Raw genomic sequence first — 26,804 nt, 5'->3', positions numbered from 1 at the left:
GTTGGTGGCCTAATGAGTGGCAAGTTTGATCGAAAGGGCATTATTATTTGCCACCTACTTCGCCACTATGTCCATCTATAATAATGGCTCTCTGGCTTCGCCAGAGAGCAGGGGGAGAATCAATTCAAAAAAAAAAATTTCTCATAAAAAAAATTTCTCATCAATATAATCCATCTGTGTGTCGAATCCAACAGAAGGACGCTTGGGGAGGGGGGGACCGGGGGGGTCTTGCAACTTGGTCAGCGAAATCTGGGCTCTATTTGGGGATAAGCTGGATTACCGGAAAGTCGTCAAAATCGAGTGTAAAGAGCTTCATTCGAATGTGCCTAGCCTAGAGAATGTAATGAAGCTATTCGTATGTAAATGCAGCCTGTTTTGCGATCGATGTATCTGCTTATTCAAATAAATCATGAAATTCGTGGTGTGGAGGGCAGGTTGCAGGGTCGAAGGTTACAGGGCAGTTTACTGGGTGGAAGGTATGTGGCTTTCTTGGCATACTGTGGAGCCTTTTCCTTACACAAGATTTGGTCTAAATTCTTTTGGCCCCAACCGTACATGCCGGGGCTCGGCAACAAGGATCAAAGCCAATCAAATCAATTTGCAGAACACCAAAAAGTGCATCCAAAGGACTATTAAATATCCGATTATCAGTACAAATTTGTGGTATAGCAATAACAAACAGTACCCAAGGTACCGGGCCTGGCAGAAGAAAAAAGGGGCATCTGAACAACCGCTCCGCGCAAGAACACCAAAAGAAAAAGGGACAAGAATCCGGTGATGTAAACAAGAAAAAACTCAGTAACCTGACCTGTATGTCAAGGCCCTGTTTTTTGCCCTGTATTTTCCTTTTTCTAGGCGTTGGAGGCCCTGTATTCCTCGGCGAATTTGTGCTAGTGCTAAATGCCTGAGCTGGATTTTTTGATTGGTTAATCACGGCGGGTGGGGCTGTAGCGCGGGAACAATTAAACGGCTGCGCAAGCTGTGAAAGTCTGCTTCGATGCCTAGTAGTCTGTTGGTAGAAAATATTCCACAGTGAAAACTGAGCACTCACATGTGCCAAGTTATTCTTTCGCATTCCCAGCGCGTGTTGAATCATGCAATCGAGAGCGAGAGCGAGCAGACAAGGGGCCCGAGCGACAGGATTCTGTGAATTCCTTCCGTCGGGTCATCGGCGTCACGAGCTCGTCGGGCGACAGCGAGAGTTGAACAGCCACGCGAAACCAGAACGCGAAACTAAAACATGACAAAAAAACAGCTGGACGAGCATGGACAAAACATCGCCGGGTACTGCTCCTGGATCGACAACCTCTATCAAGCAGCGAATTTGTGCGATCGAAGAGATCGGTCATTTGTGACTCGTCACTTTGGGCTAAGACTCTACGTGGATCGCCCTTCCCGCCTGACGTGATCCGTGGATTAGCGCTCGGACGCGCTGAACGCCCCAAGACGCCCCAAATTTGGCGCGTCCGCTGTTTTCGCGTCCTTGGCAGGTATATTTCCTGCTGGTCTGGACTCGCGATTTGCTCGCCAACTTGGTCCCATGCATGGCATTTGTTCATCATGCAACCCTTGCGGTCCCTCTGCGGCACGACACCGTAAACCAACCCCAGAGTTGGCAGGGACAACTGCGGTCGGACCACCACATGCACCTGGGAAACACTGGCGGCTTCCCCCTGAAAACCGGGGAACCGCGACCGGTGGGCGGGCCAGTCAGACGGCGTACCACTGCTGAAGGTGGTGACCTTTTGCGAAAGAGGTCGCCGCGCTGCCTGTCAATTCGCTATCATTACGCATGCCCCCGGCCGCTAGTGCAGCAAGGTTTAGTCGCCGCTGAACCCGGTACGAGGATCAGAATGGCCCGGTTTCCCGTCCCCGCGAAACCCAACCCAGCTCGAATGTCTTCTCCGCGGGCCCAGTCTGCCTGACACCATGTTTTATCTCTCCATCCATCCCGGAATGCCTGGGAAACATCTCCACCCCGGAGCTTGCGGCGGGTCTGCGGTACTGACAGCACCGTCATCATGGCGAACCCCGTAGCCAACGGCGTGATTCTGGCCGCGACCATCTCGCCGGTCCCCGCCATCATCCTCGTCTGCCTGCGCTTCTTCACGGCGCGCCGCATTCTCCATGTAATCCACAAGGACGATTGTAAGCACTAGGTCCCCGGTTCTTTCGGCTTGGCACGTCTGCTGACTCTCCCTCGCAGGGCTGATCCTCGCCGCCATGGTACGGGAGGCATCCCCGCTCGGCAATCCGTGTCTCGGCAGCGCCCGCTGACAATCTCGCCTAGGTTCTCTCGATCGGCTTTTCCATCAGCGAATGCATCCGTACGTGTGGCCGTCCGTCCCAAGACTCAGTCGATGCGACACTGGCTGACCTCGTCGCAGAAACCCGCTACGGCCTCGGAGAGCACCTCCCCAATGTTCCCGAATCGACCATCACGGCGTACATGCTCGTAGGTCGACCCCACGAGCCGTGCCAGCGTGAGACTGCGCTAACAAGTCGCACAGATCGGGGCGTGGCCGACTCCCATCACCAGCTACCTCGCGACCCTCTTCACCAAGGCGTCGATCCTGTACTTCTACCTGCGCTTCTCGACCAGCCGCCTCTTCGCGTCCGCCATTTACTTTGTCCTCTTTGTGGTGGTGGGCTACTGCGTGCTCGGCGCCACAACCGCCCTGTATGCCTGCCAGCCCATCGCCAAGTTCTGGATCATGTCGCTCGAGGGAAACTGCATCGGAGCCAGCCCCATCTACACGACGCTCATTGCGCTCAACGTGTTTACCGACGGGATCCTGCTACTCCTGCCATTCTGGATCCTGCTGCCCCTCAAGATAGCCCTGTACCAGCGGCTGGCGATCGCCGGCTGTCTCGGGGCGGGCGGATTGTAGGCTGTCCCGGACCTCCGCGTCTGTCGCAAGCTAACGTGCCATCCAGCGTCCTCGCCGTCAGCATCTACCGCCTCGACATTGTGCTCGAAGGCTTCAACGACCCCGACTTTACCTACCGGCACGGCATCAACTTCATGTGGAGGTGCGACCCCTTGTGCGTCTCGGCGTCTGTGAGCGGGCCCTGCTGACAACCGTGCAGTTTGATCGAGACAAACGTGGCCATCGTCTGCGCGTGTCTGCCCTGCCTGCGGGCGTTTGTGGGCTATTTCTGGCCCTCGATCTTCCGCATCCGTAACGAACCGAGGGCGCTGTCTTCAGTCTCGGTGTCGCAGCCGCGGCGGCAGCCCGTCGGCATCGCGTCGGAGGAAAAGTCGAGCAACGCCTCCATCTCGCCGATCGGGCCGGGCTGGAACCGCCGCGGCTCCGAGAGGGGCCAGGCTCGCTCCCCAGGAGGGGAGCAAGCCGTGTAATGCAGTAATGACGGGCTTGTGCATGAAATCTTGGGTTTGGTTGGTTGGACATGGGCATAGCGCAGGACAAGGGTTGGATGGTTTGGATCTGGGTGTTTTTGGAGGGCTGGCGGCTGTTCAAGCCTTGGTATCATTTGCTGGATTATGGGCGCTTGCATGTATAACTGTGTCTTTGGATTCATGACGGACTTTTTGGTATTTGGCCGTCAATTTAGTGCAGTCTTTCCAACTTCGACATTGCACAACATTGCACAACATTGCACTCTGTAGCTCACCGAGGAGCAGGCAGCCTGATGAAACCCAACACCATGTCATCGTCGCTCCTCGCTGACTCGATCCATTCCGCAGCTCCTGTGGCGCATGCAGCATTAAATACACTTGCCTTTTTCGCTGCATTCTCGTGCACGGCGCGGATCTCGGCTCAGCTCCGACCTCATTGGGCCGCCGCCAAGGTGCTTTTCGTCAAACACCTGCGCCCGACAAGCTCCCGGCTGCGGCATGGCTCCGGCAGAGATGGTCGTGCCTCTCCCGCGTGGGTCCTGCTTCCCCAAAACCAGCCCCTGCGCGGTTGAAACACGGCGGTCTGCGGCGCGGCGGGTGCTCTCAGCCACAGAGTCCGAGATGGCGGCGCCGGTCCGAGGGGGGTTGGTGGTCGCTATTGGGCCGATGCAGCTCGATCCGCCGTCAGCGTGCCCCAACGCTAAGCCACAGGATTTTGCGGAATATCCGAGGCCTTCTTGCCAGGCCCGGCTGTCTTCAGTGCGCTGCTGTCTTTATTATGGGACGAGATCGGCACTCGGCCGTGCGTGTTCCTGCTTGCTTGTTTGTTTTCAAAGCTGCCTGCAACACGCCGAACCCCACGACTTTCCGAGGACCACTATTTGATGCTCACACAAACCATGGAGTCCCGATGGACAGACCTGCTACTCCCCCGCGCTTCGGCCACGATGCCGTCCCGCCCAACATCTCCCGAGTGGGCGGAGCTCCCCCGTCGGCCCGACAAGGAGCGCGACTGCTCGCGGTGGCTCGTCTGGCGGCTCTGTCGTGCCGCCGTGGTCGTCGTTGCTCTCGTTCTTGTTCTGCACACCCGGCCGCCACTGCCTGCCGGCCTCATGCACGGCGCTGGTGAGTCTCTGCCCGAGATCTCACATCAAGAACAAATGCACAGGAGGCTGACACCGACGGCCCAGACCCAAGCGCTGTTGTCGCCAACTTCAGTGCCAGCCTCGCGTCCCACGCGGACCAGGACCCCATTGCGCTGCCCCTGGCATGCCTCCCGATCTGCGGCGGACGATGTAGGACGGATTGCGCCCCGGCGAGCGATCCGAGCCAACACGGGTCACTGCACCGCTGATAGACATCACATGGAACTCGGGAGAACAAGTTCTAGATCAGCTATCTGATTACCTAATTACAAGCCGCCGCATTCAACGACACGCATGCCCGACATGCGCCTACAACACCCTCACTCGTAAAACACCAGACACCGCACCTCGATGCTCTCCCTGGGCTTGGCGTCGGACGACGTGCCGGGGTCGATGAAGGCCGTGTGGGGCGTCAGCGCGGCGACGCCGTCCCGGCCGGCCGGCTGCCCCTGGCTCCAGCTGTCAAAGCACTTGATGAACATGGCCTCGTCGGGCGCCATGTCCTTGACGTAGTAGAGCTTGTGGCGGGGGCTAGGCGCGACAGAATACGTCTCACCGCGGATCTCGTAGCCGGCCGTCGACGCCGCGCTGGCCGGGTCGGGCAGCTGCTCCTTGCCCCTGTCGTCGTCGTCGGCGGGGTTGGCGGGGTCGGCGGTCCGCGCCGCGGGGTACAGCAAGTCGACAGCCACGAGATCTGCAGGGTCTGTGGTGCGCCAGTCTACGACGGCCAGCGGGAAGTCGGACGCGGCGTGCCCGATGGGCCGCCACACGTTGATGAGCTGGAAGCGGCCGCGCAGGAGATCCTCGGCCTCGGCAGCGGGCTGGACGTGTCGGCGCACACGCGCTGCGGCGGCGCCCGGAGTCTGGTCGACGTGCACGCCCTGTACGGGCTGGCGCGGCGCGGCGGGGTCGTGCTTGCGGATGGTGTGGTCGAAGATGACGACTTTGTGGATGCCGGGCAGCTTGGCACGCAGCAGCGCCTCTACCTCGGCATAATAGCCGTTGCGCACGGCCGCGTCGTCGACGAAGAGGCGCTCGCGGGCGGGCGCGTGGTGGACAGCGAACCCGGCGACGTCGATGTCGGTTGCGAAGCCCGGGGCGGCAGGGGCGTCGCCGCTGAGGAACGGGCGCAGGTCGGAGACGGAGCGCCGCCGCTCGGTGCGGGCGTACGAGTTTGCGGCGTCCGTGTCGACCTTGGACCACGGCTTGCTGCCGGGCTCGACTGTGGCCGGGTCGAGGTAGCGGAACACGCCCGTGGTCATGGTGCGGGGTAATGTCCTGGTCCTGTGTAGCGGGTGGTGTTGAGTGTCGATGATGTTTAGACGAGGTCGGCTCGTTTGCTGCGGGGATCATGGATGTCGTGATTAAATCCACAAAGAACTGGAGACGGTGCCGTTCGTTCAGTGGTCGGGCTGCTTACATGAGCTAATTGGCCGATTCTCGGCATTCGCACGATATCGGTTTCTTGCGCTGCCGCACACCTCTACCGGGCTTCACCTAACTAGACAATGTTCAACTATCATGACTTCGTGTGAATGACATTGGTATGTGTTGTAAAAGGTTATATCTTCATATTGCATCGGATACCGGTATTTGTGAAATGTGATATGAAGATGAAAGCGAAACCAGCTCTCTCCGCGAGTTCCGACTCTCCATGCCGGTGTTGCCGCCGAGCCAACGCTCCCCAGCAGCGGGCGCAATTATACCAAACAAACAGCGGCACATACGAGGCAGAATTGTCTCGTTCCGTCTGTCGTGGAACAGTGCCGTCAGCGTCTTTGGCTCTAGAGTCTAGAAGCTTGGAGTTCTCCTAGAGCGTCATTAGCTGTTCACCAAAGACGGAAAGTCTTGTTAGGCCGAACCTGTGCATGACGATCGATCAGCTCGGGACCAGACTTTTACGTAGCTAGGCGTAAGTGTGAAAGTCGTCTGGTTACACAAACTCTGGACTCCTGACCCCTCCCGCAGCAAGCGGCATATCATCCAGGACCGAAACTGCCCGGCCGTTCCGATGCGCTACCCGCTCCGTTATCCGATGAGACGGACCCCGAGATGCACCTCCAATGCCGCCGGTACCGTGCTCCGATAAAGTGTATGCTGACCTGGAACTTCCTCTAGGTAAGAGATGTGGAACAACTGTTCAGGACCCAGCGCTGATGTGGCCTAGATCAACCCAGCCAGGCTGTCTTGGAGAACGGCTTGGCAGATACCATGACCGACGAAGAATATCATAGTGGCTTGAATCTGAGGGAGCGTGAGGGACTCGGTGGAGGCGACATCCCCTAACGCGAGAAGTCCTCCGCCGATGCTTCTCAACTGGATGCACAATTTGTAAATAGGACATGACTAGTAGCACATGCCCGATGCACTTATGTTTTTATGCCGGCAGGTTAGAAAGAGTGGCCCGCTCCCGGGGCGCCAGACAAAAGGAAAAGTGGCAAATAAGTCTTCAATAATGTGAAGCTCGGAGAGCAACACTACTGCCACTCCCACCTTAATGTACGCCGTGTCCGCGTACGCTGTAGTCCTTTTATATGTCCCGGTGACAGGGGTACTTAATATTTTAATATTAAAGTTAAGAGCGAGATATTATTACTCGACTTGATAAATTATATCCTTGTGCTTTAACGTTGAATGGAATACTAAATAATAAACTGGTCGGCAACAAAGGAACATGAGTGGATATCAGACCGGTCGCTCTCAAGCATGAACAGAAAGGGACGCTGGGTACGTGCCGAGGAAAGAGATGGGCGGAGGAAGAAATAGACAAAAAAATATATAGAATTGAAGGAATACACGAGCAGAATATCCAGACAAACGCTACAGCCTCAGCTGTCAAGAATGGGCCCAAACGCCGGGATCCCCCGCGACTCGAGGTCAAACGCGAGACTGCTAGTCACCTTGGGATTGCTTATTATGCAGACAGCTTCTGCGCCGAACTCTTTGTACAGTCTAAAGACAACAGGCAGCATGTCGACGCGCCCCGTGTGGCTGGTGTCGAATATCATCGGCTCCGCATCCAGCCGGCCCACCAGGTCGAGCGTCCGCTGCCCGTACGTCTTGAGCGGCGACTTGGTCTGCCACACGACGCGCACCTGCGGCCGGTTTTCATCTCCTAGAAACGCTAGGCACGGGCTGATGCCGGAACCGGTCGTGACGACGACGAGGCGCGAAAACAGCCGCATCCTGTAGCCGAACCCGTACGCGGGCATGCCTCGCACCCAGAGGTGTGTGGGCTGCGTGTTGATGGCTCCGCGGGTCCAGTCGCCGGCCTTGGACACCAGACACGAAAAGCGGGTGCCCGGGGTGTCGAAGCGGTCCGGAAAGGTGGCAAAGCTGTGCCAGTCGGCGAGTGGGCGCGTGGCGACCGACATGCCCTACCCGAAATTGGCCGTGGTGTGGCCGAAGTGCAGCCTGACCGCGTGCGGCGACAGCGCCTCGGGGACCACGGGCACGCGGCGCAGGAGCAGCCACGGGTGGATCGTGGCGAGAGTGAGGACGATGAGGACCCAGAAGGCGGGCAGATTAACCAAAAAGGGGCCCATGGACGGCTGCTCGGCGGCCATGAGGAGCAGCAGCGCCCAGAACACGGCCAGGATGATCCAGTTGGCGAAGCGGTGGGTCAGCTCGAAGCAGTCGTGGTACTTGACGCGGAAGGCAGGGTAGGCGACGGCAGCGATGGCGAGCAGTAGGGCCAGCACAAGCCAGACCAGCACCAGCACGGCCGTGGCGACGGGCGCGGGGCGGTACTGGGTCGTGTAGACGCCGGTAAAGGCGGCGTACCAGAGACAGGCGGCGACGCCGGTGCCGCTGTGGACGCCGCCGAGGTGGAAGATCTTGCAGGCCAGGCAGCGCAGCCTCAGGGGCGCGGAGCGCGGGACGGAGCCGAACGTGATGAAGAGGGCGTTGACGACGAGCGGCTGGCGGCAGAGCCCGCAGACGGCGATATTGATGGCGGCCGCATTGACGAGGTCCATCGGAGCGGTACCACCTTTGAGTACGAGGACGACGAACGCGACGGCATTGCCGATGAAGGCAAGACTGAAGAGGCGACGGTAGACGTTGAGCGCGGTATAGCGGACGAATCCGAGCCGCTTCCGCGGGTGCTCGTCGACTTCATCTTTCTGTACCTCGACGTCAGTGGTCGACGACGAGGCCGGCTGCTTCTCTGCGAGGGACAGGGCGAGGGACGGGGCGAGGGACTGGGGCGATGGAAGCGGTGACGACGGCGGCGACGACAGCGGCGACGACAGCGGCGACGGTGGCGGAGATAACGGCGGTGACGACAGCGGCGACGGTGGCGGAGATAACGGCGGTGACGACAGCGGCGACGGTGGCGGAGATAACGGCGGCGACGACAACGGCAACGGTAGCGGAGATGATGACGGGGATGGCGAGGATGTGGATGGGGATTGGGATGCGCCTAACAGCGAGCCTTCAGCTGTCGGCCTGATAGAGGCTGGGGGAAAAGAGAAAATTTGGGGGTCAGACAAGGGCCTGTGCTCCATTCTGAATTACAGTGGCCCAAACTGTGGGGCTCGAGCTTTCTGGTGGAGCGAGTGGGGCCAAATCGCACCTTCTTGTCCAAACGTAAGTTTGCACACGGATCCCCTCATCAATCTTATACGCCGGCGACCGATGGCGATCAGACTACACGGCCGAAGTCGATATGCGCTGTCGGCTTGGTTGCAAGGCATCAACACATTCGCAGTCTCGCCTGGTGGACTTCCGCAGCGGCGGGGTGCACAAGGCGACCCGCAGACGCTGCAGATTGCCCACTTGGACAACGACCCCACGATTCTTCGAAGTTTGACTGTGCGACGCCCTAGATTCCTCCTCAACTCGTCCGTCGGACGAATATCACAGTCCGAACTAGCGAGTGCTACCGATGACTAGAGTTACATCATGTCTGCATGCAGTGGCTTGAAACATGTCTCGCTCTTGAAGAAGCGAGGAGACAACCGGGTCCTGGGCAGTGTCTCAGCCCATCTCCCCGCAAAGACATTGGAGGCCGAGATCAATAAGATATCCACACCCCGCGTTTGGTGGCTTGGTCAGCCGCTTGTTGATGCATTAGCGCCAAATTCCGGCCGTGCCGTCAGCGCCAGTCAGCAGTGGAAAATATTCGCCCATATCGTAACCTAGCAAACTGACCCCTGCAGGGCTTCCGTTTCTTCCATTTTTCTACTACTTCTTCTTGACTACAAGCTGTGCCTTCTGGTTAGCTCGCAATTACTTACAGAACTGGTCCATAGAAGAGCCAGTCCGCTGCTGTTGTAGATGGACGATATACATCGCAGCCTCCTCGCCAATACGGCGGTTCCGCGCAATACGCTCGATTTCCCTAATGACCTCCAGCCGTAGAGAATACCACTGCAGCTCTGTCCACCGGCCTGCCCGCCAACTATGGCCCCACCGACTATCTAAATCACGTACGGCTGGCTGGCCGTGTAGACCAGTGGTTGATACCAATTGATTCCCTGACAAGAGGCGCTTTGAGCGCAGTCCTCGAGACTGCGGTACCACGGCCGTCAAGAGCGCCAAGGTCCTTTGCCCGCGGCAAGCGGGCAATGACGGCAACACTTTCAGAGAATGGATACGTGTTGGCCGCCTGAAGACTACCTTAGCTATGGACTGAGTCACTCGGTTCGGTGTTGGTTTGCTGGTGAAGCCCGCGCCGCCGACCAAGTTGGCCTCAGAGTCCGGAGAAACTCTGCCGACTCCATCTGCAACGTCTGGCAACACAACCGTGTGCGTACTTGCCAATCTCGGCGTTGCGTGCATAAATCTGCTGCGGGTCCAGCGAATACCATACTCTTTTGAACACCTCGTCGATCCTTGCCTTGCTTCAGACGAAAACCCTCTGGCCGTCGTGTGGTCTGCCGGTTCACAAGCTCATCCGACTCCAGGAACAGCTGAGCTCCGCCGATCACTTGCAGGGGTGCTCCGAACCTGCAGCCGGAGCTCTGGAGGGACATTCCGGCGGATGTACCGGCCTACCACCCGTCGGGACGGGGCCGCTCCCTGGGATCGCAGGCTTGTTGCCGTTGGGAACAGCAGGTCGCTAAGCCGGCCACGGTGTCGGTGGCGCGCCGATCCCGTCGTGGCCGTGGGGAATCAAAGGCCAGACTGCACCGATGAGACTGTCCACATGAACGATTGAATTCGGCGTTGCTCTCTGCTGTTGCGGGCGAGCAGCGAGACTAGCCCGTTAAGTGTGGCAATCATTGCGATCAAAGTTTGCGGGGCTTGCCGAATGGCTGCCTGGGTGATTGATGCTTTGATTTGGATTATCACAATTGCCTCATATTCGCTTGCTCCCCTTCATGATATCAGAGATCAACAAGCACTGTTGCATCACGTTGCCCTTTCTCTGATGACGATTTACCAACTGCGGCACCTGGCCATGTTTGGTCCAACTGGGCGTCTATGGAGGCCCTGCCTGCCGCTCCTGTTCAATCTAGCCGGATTAGCAGGCGAGGTACCAGACAAGAACTTTCGTTGGATTCTCATCACACGGTGTTGCAACAAACGTCTCGGCTCACGTCTACTGGGAACACCTGTCGTATGCGTCAAGACGGAGTCAATTGAAGCCGGAACAAGCCAGCCAAGCTACCAAACACAAAACAACGCTCAAATCAACTATTCCGCAGTTTGTATGCCGATCTCCCTGCAATCATGCAGCCAAACTTGGCTTCGGCGACCATCTCAGTTAGAGTCTGGCCTCGCGCACGCTCTCGCTGCCAAGGCCCCTCTTTCGCTGGTATTCCTCGAACGATCCGTCGGGGTACTTGCTGACGAGCTCCCGCATCAAACGCAGAGAGCTAATCCAACGTCAGCATGGCCCGCCAAAGATTATTCAGCGCTTACATGTTTCTGAAGTGCATCTTCCCTGGGTAGTTGCACGACGCGAGCATGTCGAACCGCCTTAGATCCGTCAGCCGGCCGCAATCAAACCATTTCCCCGAGAAAACCTACACCCAGTACAGGTTGAGGCGGTCTTCGAACTCGTCGGCCGGCTCGAGCCGCGGCACGTGCTTGACGTACTCGGCGACGTAGTCGTATCCTAGGAGCTCGCGGTGCGCAAACCACGGGCCTAGGTCATCTGCAAGAGTCAGCGCAGCTCGAAGCAATCATCAGGCGCACTTACATTCGGCAGGGGCGTACATGGGCGCCGCGTCAAAGATCATCGTGCGGCCCGTCTTGGTGTCGACGGCGGCGTTGCCGTACCACAGGTCGCCGTGGCAGAGCGTGGGCACAAGACGGCAGCCCTCGGTCTCGAGCGGCCGCAGGAGCCGCGGGACGACGTTGGTTAAAAAACTCTGGCGCAGCCGGGTCAGCTCCTCGTCGGCCCCCTGCGCCTCCTCCTCGGCGTCGAACAGCGGGACCATGCCGTCCAAGAAGCACTGCTCCCACGTGGCGCGCATCGGGAAGTCCTGCCGGATACGGCCGGCATACGTGTGGAACGGCAGGCCGAACTTGCCACCGGGGACGGCGCCGCGGCGGTGGAACTCGGCCATCAGCGCCACGTACTCGGGGGGCTTGATGCTCTTCCGGCACAGGTCGTAGAAGGGCACCAGCAGGAAGAACGCGTCGGGCCCTTCGGTGAAGGCGCCCCAGGCCAGCGGCCGCATGACGAACTCGGGCATGACATCGTGCATCAGCCGCATCGACTCGAACTCGGTCTCCACCATGTCCCGGCCGTGCTCGAACTGGTGCACCTTGAGGAAGAAGGGCGTCGGGTTCCCCGCGGCGTCGACGGCGTCAATCTTGGCCGTCCGTGCCCAGTACGAGTTCCCGCTCGGCGCGATGCCCCGGACCTGCGTTCCCGGGGGAAGCTCTGGCGGTGGTCAGCAACGCGCCCCGCGCCCCGCGGGAGGATTCGACAGACTCACTGGCGCGCACCCCCTGGTCTACATACTCGATGAGCCGGCTGGGGACGCTGGGCTCACGGTCCCACACCGTCTTGTCTGCATTCGGTTTCAGGCTTTCCATTTACTCGGTATTCCTGCGGATTCGAGGTGGAGTAATTTTGGGTGGGAGGAGGCGGGGTTTGCTGCTATTTGTACCGGCCGGTCATTGAGTCCCGGCGTTGAGTCCCGTCATTGAAACAGTGAAACAAGGGTTGTTTGCTCCATTGCGGTGGCCTGAAAAGGGCGGCCGATGGCCGGGCGGCGTTTTTGGTTCGATGGTTCGATGTTTTGTTTGTTGGCGGCGATGGGTCCCGACGCGGCCGGGCTAGCCAACAAGGCTGTTTGAGTTTTGCCTGGCCTGCGGTCGTGCAAGGCTGTATAACGCTGCGCAACGCCTGCGTGCAACGCACCGCGCATTGCACTCGCAAGGCCGCGTTTTGGCTTCCGGAAGGAATGACGAAACAAAATCTGGCTTCCAGATCGAGTCCGCGATGGTCGGGTCTTGCCCGCCGTGCCAACGCCGCGCCAACGCCGCGCCAACGCCGCGCCAACGCCGCAAGCCAAACATTCAGCATCGTGACGACATCAATACGCGCATTCACTGCCTGGATCAAATGTGTACTTGCTGCACGCATTGCGGGAACTTCTATTTCTATGAAATTATCACAACCCTGCCGCTCCAATGCACCCCTGGAAAGAAATCGGCCGTCATTGCATCTCCGCGACGTCGCGCCCCCAACCGTCTCCCCTAAGCTCAGCGACGGGCGGCCCGTCGCCGCCGAGCTCGGTCCGGGTAGAGGGCGTATCCATCTCGCTCGGTCTCCACACGTGCCCAAACTGTGCGCCCTGGTAGTACTGTGTTTCGACCTTTTCCGGCGCCGTCGCATCCCCTGCCGCGGCCGCCGCCCGCCGCCTTCTCAGCCAGACAAAGATGGCCGACGCGATGAGGATAATGGCGGCGAGGGCCGCGCCAATGGCGATGCCCGCCTTGGCGCCGGCCGACAGCTCCGACGAGGGCGAAGCGACCGCCGGCAGGGCTGTGGCTTCGGGGGCCGATGACCCCGAGGTCTGGCGCGACGGCAGGGGCGACGATGACGGAGACGGCGATGACGTGGAGGTGGCAGCGGACGACGTGCTCGAGGCGAGATCGGCTGCCTTGAAGCGGATGGGGATGCCGAACGCGTTGGCCGCGGCGGCCGAGCCCGTGTTGATCTGCCATCCGACGCCGACAGTGCTCGCCGCGTACACAAAGGACACGGTGGGCGCCATGTAGATGGTGCAGAGATCGGTGCTGTACCACGGCCACCACGTCGACGGCGTCATGCAGCCATATGAACTGGCGAGTGTCAGCACGGATAGCTAGCATAGCAGGCCGCCAGAGGAAATCACCTAGGGCAGCACGTCCCGCGCGTCTCGGCGCCTGACGTGCTGGAGCAGGCGAGCTGGTAGCCCGACGGGCAGATGCCGGGCGAATAGTAGAAGGACGCGGTGGGCGTGTAGCTCGGCGGCAAGCAGGCGGAGACGGGGCTGCCTGTGGCCGGGCCCAGGTGCATGAAGACGCAGGGGATCTGGGAGTTGTCGTCGGCATAGCAGGTCAGCGTCGAGCCCGAGTAGGTGTATTGCGAGTAGCTGACGAGGCAGGATTCGGGCGGGGCAAAGGTTGTGGTCAGCGCTGGGACTGCCGGGGCCGTGGTCGTCATCTTGCCGAGTGCGCGCTGCCGAGTGCGCGCTGCCGAGTGCGCGCTGCCGATTGCGCGCTGCCGATTGCGCGCTGCCGAGTGCGCGCTGCCGAGTGCGCTGCCGCCGTGGTGTATGCCGCCGTGGTGTATGTCGCAGGAGGGAATGTCTCGGGATGGCTCGAGAACTGGCGTTGCCGGAGGGAACGCTGGGTGCACGGTGCCGCGGCAGTCTGCCGCCTGCTCAATTATGTTCGAGTTCATGGGGCACGGGTTCAACGGGCACGGGTACTGTACTTTCCCGCAAGCGAGCCTCGCCCCCAACATGCAAATTGGAGAGAGCTAATCGGAGGTAGCCGCCCGGCGGCCGCATTCTGCAATCGAATCCTTCGCTTGCCGGGCCAATAGGGTAGCAGCTTTCTGCTCATGCGTTAGATTAGCGTGCACCGTTGTGCGATTCCTGGCCAAGAACCAAGCGGCACCCCGCGCCTAGGAGGCGCGTAGGTCGATGGGCTGACAGCTGAAGCACGCTAGGCATCACGTTCCGCGTATTTATTCTGGCGACCGGGGCCCTTGCTCTGGCGGTGCCACACCCTCGTCATCAATGAATCGCGAACGCAGAAACGGGCTTGGCTGTCCAAGGCGGCAATGCCCGAGGCATGCCACGATCTTGGTCTGTATGCTGAACTGATCTGTTCTGTTCCTAGTCTACGCTGTAGCATGTCCTTGCTCCAGTAGATGGACGCAGGCAGCCCGAACTCGTTCTTGGAGTAGTGCCCAGTTGCTCATTGGCAGCTGTGTCTCAGGTGAGGGTATTGGTTGGTGTTGTGGCGGATGCGATGAGATTAGGAGCTGCGTCGCCGTTTCACAACCAACTAATCGACCTGTCAACTACGGTGCAGAACAGGTATATAGGCTGAGCGACTGTTTGCTGCCTGTGCAACATCGTAGCCGGCTAGCTGCGTCAGCTTGTATCCGGCCAATGGCTGTCCTGTGTCAAGCAGCTTGATGACTCAACAGCAACGTCCGACCAAAGAGAAACAATCTTGGATGGCGGCATGTTTCTGGCAAATAATTCATACGAGGCTCACGGCAAAGGCTTCACGTCGGAACTCCACGACGCAACACAGGCATCGTCTCAGCGGCGGCATTGCATAGGTAGGTAAACATAATTACACTGAAGATTGGATCTCGGCAGCCTGCCCTGGTTCTACTTCGCCAGCGACAGCGTCAACATGTCCCCCGACCGGCCAACGGCACCCTGGTTCCCTCTCTGCGCTGCAGCAAAGCGGCGCTTGATTCCTGGTTGTCCTCGGCGCGGCCCGCGCTGACGGGCGAGCAGGGTTGTCGGCCTCGCTCTCTGAGATCTTTCGCTTCGCGCGCGACTCTATTGGGCAGGCACCATCTTCTCGCATTAGCACAGTGCATCGAGCAACACAGCCTGCACTGGACCGCCGGAGGCTAGGCTGGACCTACAATGCAACGAAAAGGCTTGAAAGACATAGCAGAAATATTGACCCCGTGTTGGCAGCTATCATCAAGACTAGGGGTGGCTTGTATTGGGGCATACTTCAACTCCTTTTGCCTGGGTTGCTGTGGTGATCCGAAGCGGTGGGAATTGGATGTTATTGTGGCTCGAGTCCCGGGGCTGTTGAGTAATCCGTCCTTATATGCACGCTGCAGCTTTTGCGAGGCCGGTGTTGGCCGCTGCCCCAGCCGGACACGGTGGCTGGCGGAGTTTTGGCCGCGTCGTGCCCAATTGCCGACGGGCTTTGCAGTTGCACAGCGACAGGCTTGTCTCAGCTCTGGTCGATGCGGGCTGAATGTGTTTAATGACCAATCCCGTGGACAGCCAAGGCCGCCCCGGCCAGGAATCTGGCCCGTCTCTCCGGCTGGCCGCCATCGCTTACTCGTTACCCGTATAAGCATAAATACTCTCGGTTCAGGACGTCGCACACGCAGTCCCTTATCACAGCCCAAGCAGGATTTGGTATAGGACTTTATTCTTGGTCACGGACAATGGTCAGTGCTACTAGCTGCTCTGATCAACACAGTTCTACAGCCAGCGCCTGAGGAGCCTGCCTCGCCATCTATGACATCATCCCTGTTCCAGAGCAGCGGCCCGCGCTGGCTCCCGGCCTGGCACTCAGCCACGCTTCTTGATGGTGCTTAAATCTCCCATGCCACTATAGCTGGCTAGGGTCTCGCCCAGCTGTGTCCCTTGGTCCTTGAGGTTTACCAAAGCCTTACCGTAGGCCTCGATGACCTTCTTGACGTACTCGGGCTCGTTGTTGTAGATGTGCACCACGGAATCCTCGCCCTTGGCCACGGTAGCCGGCGGCTTGGGGGGCTTGGCGTCGTGCTTCATGATCTTGATCGTCTCGTCGACGAGCGAGTTCGAGTAATCGCTGCCCAGCATGTTCAGCTTCTTCTGCAACGTGTAGGCCACGACGGCCGCGTTGCCCGTGTATTCGGGTCGGTTGCGGTACTTGTACACGAACTCGGCCGTGGCGCTCGCCTCGGACCGCCCGCTGCTAGACCCGGCCGCGCTGCCGCTTTCGCTGCTCGGCGGCGTCACGCACAGCTTGAGGAGCTTTTGGATGGCTTCGTCCTGGGTTTCGCAGAAGCCTGCCTTGACGATGTCGAACTCGGCCCTGATCACGGCCTCCTCCGAATTTGTCTGGAGCAGCTTCTTCATCTCCGCCATGACCTCGCCGGGCGTTGAGTAGCCGAACTTGGCGTCCGTCCTGGTCTTGGCGAACACGGAAATCTTGTTGAGGGCTTGGCGGACTGCCACCTCCTCCGCCGACGGCACATAGGCGGGGGTCGCCTCGCCGGCCTTGTGGCTCTCGCCCGTCTCTTTGCGCGCGGTTGTGGGCTTTTGGCTGCTCATGTTGCAAGAGTGGCGGTGTGGGGTTGGTTCTGAGGACTGTTCCGGTGTCCGTGATGCTGATGGGTAGACGACTTTCGACTGTTCCGTTGTCCGAGGTGATGCTGAATTGCTGATGGATAGATGTTTGACGGGCGCACAAACCTATATACGCCAGTTGCGTCTTGGTTCGCGGCTTTGGCCATTCCGCACGGCGAGTGTCTCACGCAGCGTGTCCAACGACTCTTTCGCAACCAGACAGCCGCAGCCTGGAGAGAACGCCTGAATCAGATATCTGACCCAACCGCGGCATGAAACTCGGGTCTGCGAGGCGCGACATCAACGCCGTGTCGCATGCCGCAGGTGAGATTGAGTGGTTCGACGCTGTGGCCTGGGAACTGGAAGCTTCCCATTCACCAACGGGGTCCAGCGGCGCGGCTGTGACGCGGCCACACATGTCAGGGACCATGGCAATCATCAGATCCAGTGCCACGGGAGAGTCGAGTGGGTTGTGGCAACGACTTGGCCCAAAACCTGGCCGCACACGGCATGATTATTGATCAAGATACCGCCTTCAGAATGCGAAGTCAAGCGTCGGATTGGGCCAGGGTGGAGTCACTGTCAGCGGGGACGGAATTGAGTGCTCTGGCTGGCTGGCCCGTATCTAACAAGGCGAGGACGACCAGTCATATCTCCATTCTCTACCAGTTACCAAGCCGAGGGGTGCCCCTTTTCATCCTCGAATGCAAGCGGCCCATAATCCGACACTGACAGAAGCTAGAAGTTACCAACGTCGCCAAGGGACGTATCCACCTTCGGCCTGCAAGTCCCCAGTTGCAGTGGCAGCGCGGGAGCGTATGGGGTCCACCGGTAGTAAGCTAGGCTGGATTGGTTGTGATGTGAGATATAATGAACGCTACTATACTCTAATCCCTGAATATTTATTTCGATACGATTTGACCAACAAGCCGTCTGCTGACAACTGCCAAGCAAAACTCCTGTCAGCATGCTCGCTTAGCAAAGGTAATTGGGAATATAGCATCTTTGCCCAGTTACGGCCTAGTCGGAATGACGTGTGTGCTTTGCCTCTCTCGGATAGCTTGTGCCGCTTCGCGGTGGGTCAGGGGAACAGAATGTCAGGCACCAGCGGCTGTTGGCCAGGCCTCAGCACAGGATGGTTCCATAAGAGACTGCAATTGAATACCATGTGGATTTCCTATACGTGCTCGACCTTCTATGTGAGACTCTGTTGCTCCCGTAATCATCGCCGCGCCATATTGACAGGCAGCAACACCACAACCAAGTCCCTCTTGGTGACTCTGATGCGCTAAGAGCACGGCGGGTCTTGGACTGTAGGCCCAAGAGCACAACGTCTTGCCACGACATCCACTCCGACAGAGCAACCGCCTAGAACGCGCCATTGACGCCCTCCCAGCCGGGATCCGCCCGCTTCGCCCTCAGCAGATCGGCGGGCCACGACGCCGCCGGCGCCTTTTGCGGGTCGGCGAGGGCCTGGCGGACCACGGCGTTGCCGAGGTCCTTTTCGATCTCGAGGCGCGGCAGCTTCCAGCGGATGAGGTTGGCGCCGCCAGGGAGCGATTCGGGGGGTGGCGCCGGGTACGAGCCAAAGTCGGCGCGGACGGCGAGGCGCAGGGCGCGGACGGCCCCGCCAAGCCGCTCGGCAATGCCGGGGCTCGTATGCAGCGAGATGGCCAGCCACGCCTCGCGCACGGCCGGCTCGGGCGTGTCGTGTGCACGCAGCAGGCGCGCCGCCACGTCGGCGCCCACAATCTCGAACCGCTCCGGCACGGCGTCGTGCTCGGCGGCGGTGCCGACGTCGTGCAGGATGCAGGCGACGAACAGGGCGTGGGGTAGCTCGGCCGCCGAAGCTGTTGAGTCGGGCTGTCCCCCAGGGGCAAGCGGGCTGGGCGGTGGAGGCGACGGCTCGCCGTTGTCCTGGAACAGGCGCGCAAAGGCCTGCGCAAACAGGTAGACGCGGAAACTGTGGTACAGAATGGAAGCTGGCAGCGAGGACTTGGCCATGGCCAGGGCTTCGGCGCAGGCCGGGTGGTTGGGCATGACTGCGCGCACGCTGGCCATGATGGTGCCCGTTCCAGCGTGCGCACCGTCCGAGACCTGCGCGCCACACATCAGAGCAGTCCGCGGCGGAGGGCTGATATCCAAGAAGGCGTGACGAGAAGTTGGAGGAATGTCTGGACCGTCGATGACGCACAGTGGGGCATCCACGGCTAGCCGGGCCGTCCAAAGTTTAGTCACTAGCTGGCGTGGGAATAGAATGGCGTGATGGTTGGACAGTGCGAACACGGTGTTCGAGATATCCTACACAGTCTAGTAAACCAGGATACATGCGACCTAGTAGTTTTAGCGCTGCGGACAAGTCCCGCTAGGGCCAGGTAAGCGGGTGTCGGTACTTGGGTAGATGCCGCTGCGAGGTCGCGTCTCGCTGATGTGCTGTGAGCGAAGAGCGTGGAGATGCGCCGGCAGCCCTTGTCCTGTCTCAGCCTTGTGGGCCCATCATCCCGGGACGAAGAAACAAGGTAAATGTCTGCCGCTCTACCAACCCTTCCTGTTCGCAGTTCTACCAAGCCTCGGACCACCGAGTCTAGAACAAACGAGCTGTTAGCCTGAGCACAGCCGAGAAACACGCCGCCCCCTCGCCGATTCCCCACAAGCAAGGTTGGATCGCACTACTACGTTGTGCTGACCAATGCGGGACTGGAAATTGGAATCAAACTGAGGACGGGAGTGAGAGACGGCTACTCCACCCGGTCCGGCTAGCGGTATGACATGTTGGCGAGCTAGCCACTGCCAGCCGTTGCCTTACTGCCGCTGTCATTAGGTGCAACCAGGCATGTCCAGGCGTATATGATCTAGTAGCTGGTCGATCTCGGCACCCATCTCTCGCCCAGATAAGACGTTCGGCCAATAAGAGAAGAATCGAACCCGCAGACTTGTCGGACAGTGAGCCAATGAAGTGGTGGAGTGGTGTGGAACAGGGTCGGCCTAGTCGGTTTCGCCAGTGTAAGCGGACCAACACTTTCCTGATGCGGCTAGGTAGCGACGACCAACAGATCGGCGGACTCGCTGGACAAGTAGGATCCAGGTAGGCAATCCCCCTCGACGAGGGACCCACTGACACAGCTGACTTGGATATATGAAACCTGACCATTTAGGAAGGGTCAGCTGAATCGCCCATTTCTCTCTCTTTTGCCTCCGGCGGCCCTCCGGGGGCGCCTGCGGCGGGCTGCTCGCTACGCTCGAAAGGCGTTCGGCTAGATCGCTCACCTTCTGTTTTCACGGTTCTCGTTGGCCAGACTCATGTTGTCAACGAATTGTCAGGTCGCAGATCATAGTCCTGCGGGGACGTCACTGAGGTGATTATGTGTATTCCAGTATCTGGCCAAGGTGACTGGGCGGTCGCTGCTTGCTAGCTACTTGGTATGAATAAGGAGACCTGCGGACCGTCATCTCCATTCCAGCCCAGCTCTCACTGTGCCATCCCGTGCAGGGTGACTCAATTGTCTGGGATGCTCCCGAACAACTGCACCATCAAGATAATGAAGAACAGTAGCACCATGCCGCTGGCAACCAGCACGAGCGTGTCCACGAGCGTCCCGCACGTCGAGTCCATCCCCGGTCGCCTAATTCTCGACCTCAGCATGTGGAGTCGTCGTTTGGCAGCTGTCTCTGCTGCGTTGCCCTGCTGCTCCAGGTCCACAGCCCAGAACTGCGGATTGTGTGTCTTTTCTGGTTCTGTGGGTTGGTGAGGACCGCCGTCGCCATTGCTGCTCGCATGGCCCGTCGGGTTCTGAGGCGGAGGTTGGGCTGTGAATGGCGGCGTGCTGCGAACACGGGCCTGCGCTGGCGGGGCGACTGTTTCCACCAGGACGGTAGTTGGCTGCGATTGTGTGTCGGGGTTCATGGTTTCGATCGTCGCCGGGTGGGTTGCCGGATGGCTGTGGGTCGAAGTTAGCTGCGTCGACACCCAGGTCTCGAACTGATTGGATTGGAACAATCGACACATACCGCTGCGCGATGAGAGCCTAGCCTGGACCGTTGACGCAGGGCAGCACAGAGGACACGTGAAGTCGACTGATGGGCGAGTAAAGATGCCCAAGGAGGCGATAGGAGGTAGAGTGGTGCAGTGTTGCAAGAATGGGGGCAGGCCGAGATGCAGAGATTTTGTGCGTGGTTTGTCGAAAGGTTCCTTCCTCGTTTGACCTCGCCCGCAGCAGGCGCGATGCCTCAGCCTACAGCCCGCCAAATCTGTAGCTCCCTCTCCCTACAGTGATACTACAGCAGTTGCGATTGCGGTTCTTGTTCCGCGACTTCCCAATCGTGGGTGGCCTGGTACAAAACCAATACACGAAAATTACTGAAATTGGCCAGCAGAACCAGCTACCAGGCAATGTCAACAGCGCCCATTACCTCGGATCTTGTATTGCTTGCCATCCTGTGCAGCTTACTGAACTTGGGAGTCCTCAATTATTGCCTTCAAATCAATTGAAGAGTGGCGCGACTGAAGCATCCCAACTTACGTCGGCTATGGCATCACTAAGATGGTCCGGAAAGAAGTGGGGCAAAGAAAAAACATCAAAGGAGAACCTTGACTGGCTCGTTGCTCGCTACGTACATGCATTATTTACAAAGCAGTCATTAATTATCCCACTTGCAAATAAGGCGTCGCTCATCACTCCCTCAAGCCTCAGCATTGCCTCCGAGCCCTCCTGCTGTCGTGCCCTCTCCCGGCTTCCCTGCCTTTTTAGTCTACCACGGTAGCGGCTAGCATGTCTAAGACGGTACAGACCCCTAGATATTATGGCGGCGGTCATTATCGATGACGCTGAGCCTAGAGGTTGCTTATTAGTGATGGGATAACCACGGGAACTGCATCCTTTAGCAGCGGTTAGGAGCATTGGGCGGGGCGGTATGCGATGGGGTAAGAACCGCACGACGCAACCATCAGACGCCGGCGCAGAAAATACGTGAGATCCGTGCACGGCTGCGCATTCCGAAGTAATTCAGTTCCTTTTGATTCAGAATGCTAGCGGGAAGCCAATCACTAGTCGCGATAACCCCGTTAGCCACAGCCGGCAAACCAGGAGCTAACAAGCCGGCAGACACTACAAGTTACCGACTGAGGAAGATTAGTCTTGCTATCACACTTGACAAAGACCAACCGAGCCCATACATTCCCAGAGGCAACTATCCTAACTCTACCTTATGTACATGCGGTCCCCCCGATCCTCTCGCCCGCAAGTTAGTTCGGAGTCAGCTTCAAGAGCCGGCCGTTATTGCCATCCTCGATCACCCAGATGGCGCCGTCCTTGTCCTCTCGGATGCCGCGCATGCGCTTGCCCATCGAGATGCGCTGAGCCTCCTTCGCGGTGTCGCCGGTGATGGTCACGCGCACAATCGACTGCGAGCTGAGGCCAGTGATGATGGCATTGCCCTTCCAGCTGGAAAACAGGCTGCCCTTGTAGATGATCAAGCCGGCCGGCGAGATGACGGGGACCCAGAAGGCCTTGGGCGGCGCGAACTCGGGGCGCGTGCTGTGTGCGGGGATCGTGCGGCCGTCGTAGTGCTTGCCCTGCGACACGAGCGGCCAGCCGTAGTTGGCGCCCGGCTCGATCAGGTTGAGCTCGTCGCCGCCCATGGGACCCATCTCGACCTCCCAAAGCCGCCCCTGCGCGTCCCAGTCGATGCCAAGCGGGTTGCGGTGGCCCAGCGACCAGATCTGCGCCTGCACCGCGCCCTGGCTAGCGAACGGGTTGCCCGCGAAGGCCGTGCCGTTGTCGTACAGCTTGATCATCTTGCCGAGGTTGCCCGTCATGGACTGCGACGGGGTCATCTGGTTGATCTCGCCCGACGAGATCCACAGCGCGCCGTCGGGGCCGAAGAGCAGGCGACAGGCGAACTGGAGCCCGCCCGACGCCCTCTGCGAGTGGCGCCAGATGACCTCGAGACCGGACAGCGCGCCACCGCTGGCGGTCAGCGTCAGCTTGGCCCGCGCGACTGCGCCGCCTGCACCGCCACTGCCGCTCTCGGCGTAGCTGATATAGACAATACTGTTCTCGGCGTATTTGGGGTGCAAAGCGACGTCGTGGAGACCGCCCTGGCCCCCATACGCGACAGCAGGCACGCCGGTGATGGTATTCTTGGACTTGGTGGCCGGGTCAACGACGCGTAGGTTGCCTCGTCTCTCAGTCACGAGGATACGGTTGTCGGGCAGGAAGGCGAACGCCCATGGCTCGGCATGTTCGGTGATGGCTGTCGACTTGAACGGCTGCTGGCGGGTGTCCAGCTGCGATGGGACGGCCAAAGCACCCGCCACCAGTGCCAGAACGTAGGTGATAGAAAGGATATGCATCATTAGGCCTTTCCCAGTGTGTTGTGCAGAGAGGGTTGGCTCACATCGTAGACCTTGGGCTGTTCAAGGTAGGTATATAAGAACGGGGGTCGAGCAACCTTGTCCAATTTCAGGCTATTCCCTTTAACCCAGTACCGGTAGAAACGAGTCACTCATCACATGGCGGCCGTGTAAGCCTCCGTGGGCAGGTTTGGCAAAAGCCCGGCATGGCATTCCCACCATTATCTGGCACGATCTCCTGTTACGATGGCTGCCGACGCCAAGGTCTGGGCGTGTGCTATAATTCTCTGGGCATCAATATACAAGTTATCAAACTCGTCGCCGTCTTTCTTCCTTGGCCAATGCGGGGGCTCTCGATCCGTCTCGCGATCTTGGCGGTGATGAGCTGAAGGGGTCACGTGCCGACATGGGGAATTCAGAGTCGGCCCCGACAGCAGCATAATTGTAGGCCAAACCATACTTTAGGGTTTGGTTAGGGAATACAGTGGGAGGTAGTTTTATGTCATGCCTCTTGCACTGAACAGATTACGGCTGAATGAGGACACCAAGAGGTCGGGGCTAATAAGGGTTCGAGACACGGAGGATATTGAACTAGCAGGGAGCAGATCTTGTACCAATGTGGCCATCACCGTAGATGCGAAAGGTTTATTGCCAGTATCTGTAGCCACCCTTCCCCGATTATCCCGCCTCCCAGCCCCGTCCCCGCAGTCCCGTCCTCGCAGGTCCATCAGGCCGGGGCCCCTGCGCCCCCTCTGTCCCTCTAACCCGATGGCGCTCGCGGGGCGTCTGGGGCGGCCGCGAGAAGCTCTCGTCGGTCAGGATGTCGGCTAACACCTGCGTGCGTGGATCGGCGCGAAGATTGAATGGCTCGGCGCAGTAGTCGTGTGTGCGCTATGAGTCGAGGTCTGCCCGCAGCATGCCTACAGCAAACTCGGTGGAGTGCGGGTACAGCGGCAGCGGCGCCTCGTCCGGGTTGCTTATGTGGCGGTCCTCGACCATGGTTTTCCACAAATAGCGCGGGTCCTCGGTCCGCAGCGGCGCCTTGCCGGCACGACCCACGACCACGCGCCTCCAGATGTCGTCTGGGGTGCTGTCCCCAATGCCCGCGCACTCCTCGATCAGATACTGCGAACTGCCGCACCATCCGCAGCCGGAAATGTCGCCAGCCGCCAAGTGAGGCAGCACACACATCTAGAGTTCGTGCCCATCTAGGCCATTGTTGTCACACAGCGCGCCGGGCACTGGCCCTGGCGGTGGCTGGATGGGGCCGGGGACGCCAGAGACAGACGGGCCACTAGCCGCAGTCTGCTGGACGCGCGCGGGCTCCTTGCCTCTGCCGATGGAGGGGCCACTTGCCCCAGTCGGCGCAGGCATGGAGGCTTTTTCAGCCTCGGCCTTTACCGCGCGACTCGCGCAAAGCTCATCCCACTCGATGGAGTATAGCTCGGCCGTTCGAAACGGCGGCTTGAACCGGAAGGGGTATGGCTTGCTCAGGCGTAGTGCCAGACCCTCCCATACAGCCTTGTCTATGGCCCACTCCAAATAGTTAGCACTGAGGGGGCCGGTGTGGGTCGACCGGGTCATGCCCTCTAGGATTGTCTGTACGACGTCCTGACACGCCTGTCTCGCGCGAGCTTGGTCGGCCATCTCTGGCACCTTCTCGATCATGGCCGCCATGACGGCGGTGCGGCGTTCCCTCAACGCCTTGACAGCGGCCTCGATAGTGGTGTCGATGCTCGACATTGTTTCGGTTTGAGGAGAACGATTTCTTGTGGTTCGAGGTCAGAATTTCGCTGTCGGTCGAGAAAGTTCAAATGATGCGTGTTGGAAGAGTGGGGTTCTTGTCCTGGTTTTGGTGATGGCCCGTGCTGCTGTAGCCCTGCACAACCCCGCACAACCCCGCACAACCCTAGAAAAACAGGCCAACTGTACCCCACGAGCCAGGGCCCTGGCGTAGCCCCAAGCCCCCTGGCACAGCCCCAAGACCCCTGGCGCAGCCCTAAGAGCCTCATCTACCGCGAAATATCCCACCCCAATAGCCCTCCCCCAGCCAACTTCACCACGCAACACCACCCCAAGAGCAGCGCCTCTACTTTTTGCGCTTCGGCTATAGAGGGCTGGTCCAAGATCCCGGGCATGGGGGAGAACACCATGAATGAACACAGAAGATGCGGAGGGCGGACAGAAGGTCCGTTTGATCTGTGGGCATCGGGCACCGTGTATTTTGCTATCCCAAGTATCAAAGTATCAACTGCCACCTAATTAAATATATTGGACCTTCTGTAGCTTGTGCACGTCATATCAGCTCCAGCTGAGATCGCTCTCAACCTCGTTTGACAACGACCTCCAGGCTTCTCACCAACACCCTAACCTCTCCAACGATGAGCCAAGAACAATGGGAGAATCACGCAACACATTGGATGATAGAGCAGCAGAAAAGTGAGATCGGTGCACGACTGAAAATTCGGAGGCTCCACTCGCCCAGTCCCTGTTACTATTTAAGAAACCCTCCCCCCCTTTTTCTCTTTCCTCGGCTGCTTCTTAGCACAAGCACCTTCGAAAATATCGACCATGCAAGCATACATTGAGGTGATCAAGGCGCGTCGCGCCGAGATCATGAAGCCCATCGTGGCGGCGGCGCCCGAGATGGGCAACGCGAACCACCCGAACCAAGCGCGCGTGGACGCGCGCCAGGTCGTTTTTGAGCGCGTGGGTCGGTCGACCCACACTGGTCAGTTGAGCGCCGACTACGTTCAGTGGGCCGTTAACCAGGTCGTCTGGGAGCGGTTCCAGTCGCGGATGGGCAACAAGCCGTACCCTCTCCGCTTCAAGGCCCCACCCATGAACGTCGAGCCTTGGAGTGGCGAGTGGGACGCCTTCTTGGTTGGCGCGGGAAAGGATCTCAACCCCCCATCGCCCACGTTAGCAGTAAGCAACCCATGAGCTTTGCATTCATAGCAACCCGTCCATTGGCCAACCGCTAACAACAAGAAGACGGCGGCTAGTGACTCCGCTGCCTATGGCATGTCGACGCCCACGGACAAATCGCAAGCCGTCAGCAACGAGTGTTTGGAGCGCCGGGAAAAGATAATGGAGGAGATTATGGCGGTGGACACTTATATGAGGGATTGCCCGGATTTCGTGGAGCAAGTTGTCAAAGACGCCGCGGAGACGATAAAGGAGAGATTTTACTATGAGATGGGCCTCCTTGGCCGGCTCAGCTCCGCCTACTACCAATGGGCCGTCGACTACGCTATCTGGCAGAGGTTCGAGTGGAAGCTGGGCAAGCCGTACCCCTTCAGCAGCAGCATGCCAGCCATGAGAGAGAGCCCGTGGTCTGAAGAGTGGGACGAGTTTGTTACTGCTTTAGAGCATATATTGATGTAGCATTTCTACCGCATGCAATTGCATCGTCAATAAAATGAACCTGGACTGCGCAGTTGCGAGGC

The 26,804-nt window shown here is 59.1% G+C and overlaps 12 protein-coding genes across 12 annotated transcripts; 4 read left to right on the top strand and 8 right to left on the bottom strand.

Annotated features, from left to right (window-relative positions):
• Positions 1-2,021: 2,021 nt before the first annotated feature.
• On the top strand, positions 2,022-3,361 carry B0T26DRAFT_746918 (uncharacterized protein; the record flags this gene model as incomplete). The annotated part of the gene is made up of 7 exons (XM_060444764.1): positions 2,022-2,148; positions 2,207-2,226; positions 2,291-2,327; positions 2,388-2,455; positions 2,511-2,887; positions 2,938-3,033; positions 3,091-3,361. The coding sequence occupies 7 exons, from the start codon at positions 2,022-2,024 to the stop codon at positions 3,359-3,361; spliced, it is 996 nt and encodes a 331-aa protein (XP_060303973.1).
• Positions 3,362-4,260: 899 nt separating this feature from the next.
• On the top strand, positions 4,261-4,715 carry B0T26DRAFT_746917 (uncharacterized protein; the record flags this gene model as incomplete). The annotated part of the gene is made up of 2 exons (XM_060444763.1): positions 4,261-4,486; positions 4,552-4,715. 2 exons carry the CDS (start codon positions 4,261-4,263, stop codon positions 4,713-4,715), a joined length of 390 nt encoding a protein of 129 aa, XP_060303972.1.
• Positions 4,716-4,826: 111 nt separating this feature from the next.
• On the bottom strand, positions 4,827-5,768 carry B0T26DRAFT_737546 (methyltransferase; the record flags this gene model as incomplete). Its single annotated transcript, XM_060443461.1, has 1 exon — positions 4,827-5,768. The coding sequence occupies one exon, from the start codon at positions 5,766-5,768 to the stop codon at positions 4,827-4,829; it is 942 nt and encodes a 313-aa protein (XP_060303971.1).
• Positions 5,769-7,334: 1,566 nt separating this feature from the next.
• Positions 7,335-9,801, bottom strand: B0T26DRAFT_737545 (uncharacterized protein; the record flags this gene model as incomplete). The annotated part of the gene is made up of 4 exons (XM_060443460.1): positions 7,335-7,883; positions 7,926-8,708; positions 9,661-9,662; positions 9,747-9,801. 4 exons carry the CDS (start codon positions 9,799-9,801, stop codon positions 7,335-7,337), a joined length of 1,389 nt encoding a protein of 462 aa, XP_060303970.1.
• An 824-nt stretch (positions 9,802-10,625) lies between these two features.
• Positions 10,626-11,514, top strand: B0T26DRAFT_95731 (uncharacterized protein). Its single transcript, XM_060448164.1, has one exon. It carries the CDS (start codon positions 10,763-10,765, stop codon positions 11,384-11,386), a length of 624 nt encoding a protein of 207 aa, XP_060303969.1. The 5' UTR covers positions 10,626-10,762; the 3' UTR covers positions 11,387-11,514.
• B0T26DRAFT_737544 (Fructosamine kinase-domain-containing protein) lies at positions 11,481-12,501 on the bottom strand (the record flags this gene model as incomplete). Its single annotated transcript, XM_060443459.1, has 3 exons — positions 11,481-11,611; positions 11,657-12,346; positions 12,402-12,501. 3 exons carry the CDS (start codon positions 12,499-12,501, stop codon positions 11,481-11,483), a joined length of 921 nt encoding a protein of 306 aa, XP_060303968.1.
• A 431-nt stretch (positions 12,502-12,932) lies between these two features.
• Positions 12,933-14,216, bottom strand: B0T26DRAFT_690802 (uncharacterized protein). The gene is made up of 2 exons (XM_060441094.1): positions 13,809-14,216; positions 12,933-13,755 (listed from the first exon to the last, which is right to left on the bottom strand). Exons 1-2 carry the CDS (start codon positions 14,117-14,119, stop codon positions 13,128-13,130), a joined length of 939 nt encoding a protein of 312 aa, XP_060303967.1. The 5' UTR covers positions 14,120-14,216; the 3' UTR covers positions 12,933-13,127.
• A 2,025-nt stretch (positions 14,217-16,241) lies between these two features.
• B0T26DRAFT_746913 (uncharacterized protein) lies at positions 16,242-16,988 on the bottom strand (the record flags this gene model as incomplete). The annotated part of the gene is made up of 1 exon (XM_060444762.1): positions 16,242-16,988. The coding sequence occupies one exon, from the start codon at positions 16,986-16,988 to the stop codon at positions 16,242-16,244; it is 747 nt and encodes a 248-aa protein (XP_060303966.1).
• A 1,383-nt stretch (positions 16,989-18,371) lies between these two features.
• Positions 18,372-19,115, bottom strand: B0T26DRAFT_634822 (uncharacterized protein; the record flags this gene model as incomplete). The annotated part of the gene is made up of 1 exon (XM_060436664.1): positions 18,372-19,115. One exon carries the CDS (start codon positions 19,113-19,115, stop codon positions 18,372-18,374), a length of 744 nt encoding a protein of 247 aa, XP_060303965.1.
• A 1,384-nt stretch (positions 19,116-20,499) lies between these two features.
• On the bottom strand, positions 20,500-20,907 carry B0T26DRAFT_671283 (uncharacterized protein; the record flags this gene model as incomplete). The annotated part of the gene is made up of 1 exon (XM_060439301.1): positions 20,500-20,907. One exon carries the CDS (start codon positions 20,905-20,907, stop codon positions 20,500-20,502), a length of 408 nt encoding a protein of 135 aa, XP_060303964.1.
• A 1,338-nt stretch (positions 20,908-22,245) lies between these two features.
• On the bottom strand, positions 22,246-23,355 carry B0T26DRAFT_631291 (Glucose/Sorbosone dehydrogenase; the record flags this gene model as incomplete). The annotated part of the gene is made up of 1 exon (XM_060436332.1): positions 22,246-23,355. One exon carries the CDS (start codon positions 23,353-23,355, stop codon positions 22,246-22,248), a length of 1,110 nt encoding a protein of 369 aa, XP_060303963.1.
• Positions 23,356-25,926: 2,571 nt separating this feature from the next.
• Positions 25,927-26,742, top strand: B0T26DRAFT_746910 (uncharacterized protein; the record flags this gene model as incomplete). Its single annotated transcript, XM_060444761.1, has 2 exons — positions 25,927-26,283; positions 26,350-26,742. 2 exons carry the CDS (start codon positions 25,927-25,929, stop codon positions 26,740-26,742), a joined length of 750 nt encoding a protein of 249 aa, XP_060303962.1.
• Between the last annotated feature and the right edge of the window lie 62 nt (positions 26,743-26,804).

The sequence above is a fragment of the Lasiosphaeria miniovina genome (assembly GCF_030549165.1).
Source record: "Lasiosphaeria miniovina strain SMH2392-1A chromosome Unknown B0T26scaffold_1, whole genome shotgun sequence".
In the NCBI taxonomy this organism is placed as follows: domain Eukaryota; kingdom Fungi; phylum Ascomycota; class Sordariomycetes; order Sordariales; family Lasiosphaeriaceae; genus Lasiosphaeria; species Lasiosphaeria miniovina.
The sequence above is the reverse complement of the archived record's forward strand: the minus strand, read 5'-3'. Positions and strand labels throughout refer to the sequence as shown.

Coding starts and splice junctions, on each gene's coding strand:
- B0T26DRAFT_95731 (XM_060448164.1), top strand. CDS start 10,763: ATGGCTGCCTGGGTGATTGATGCTTTGATTTGGATTATCACAATTGCC.
- B0T26DRAFT_690802 (XM_060441094.1), bottom strand. CDS start 14,119: ATGACGACCACGGCCCCGGCAGTCCCAGCGCTGACCACAACCTTTGCC. Junction 13,756..13,808: donor CGCGGGACGTGCTGCCCTAG/GTGATTTCCTCT, acceptor GACACTCGCCAG/TTCATATGGCTGCATGACGC.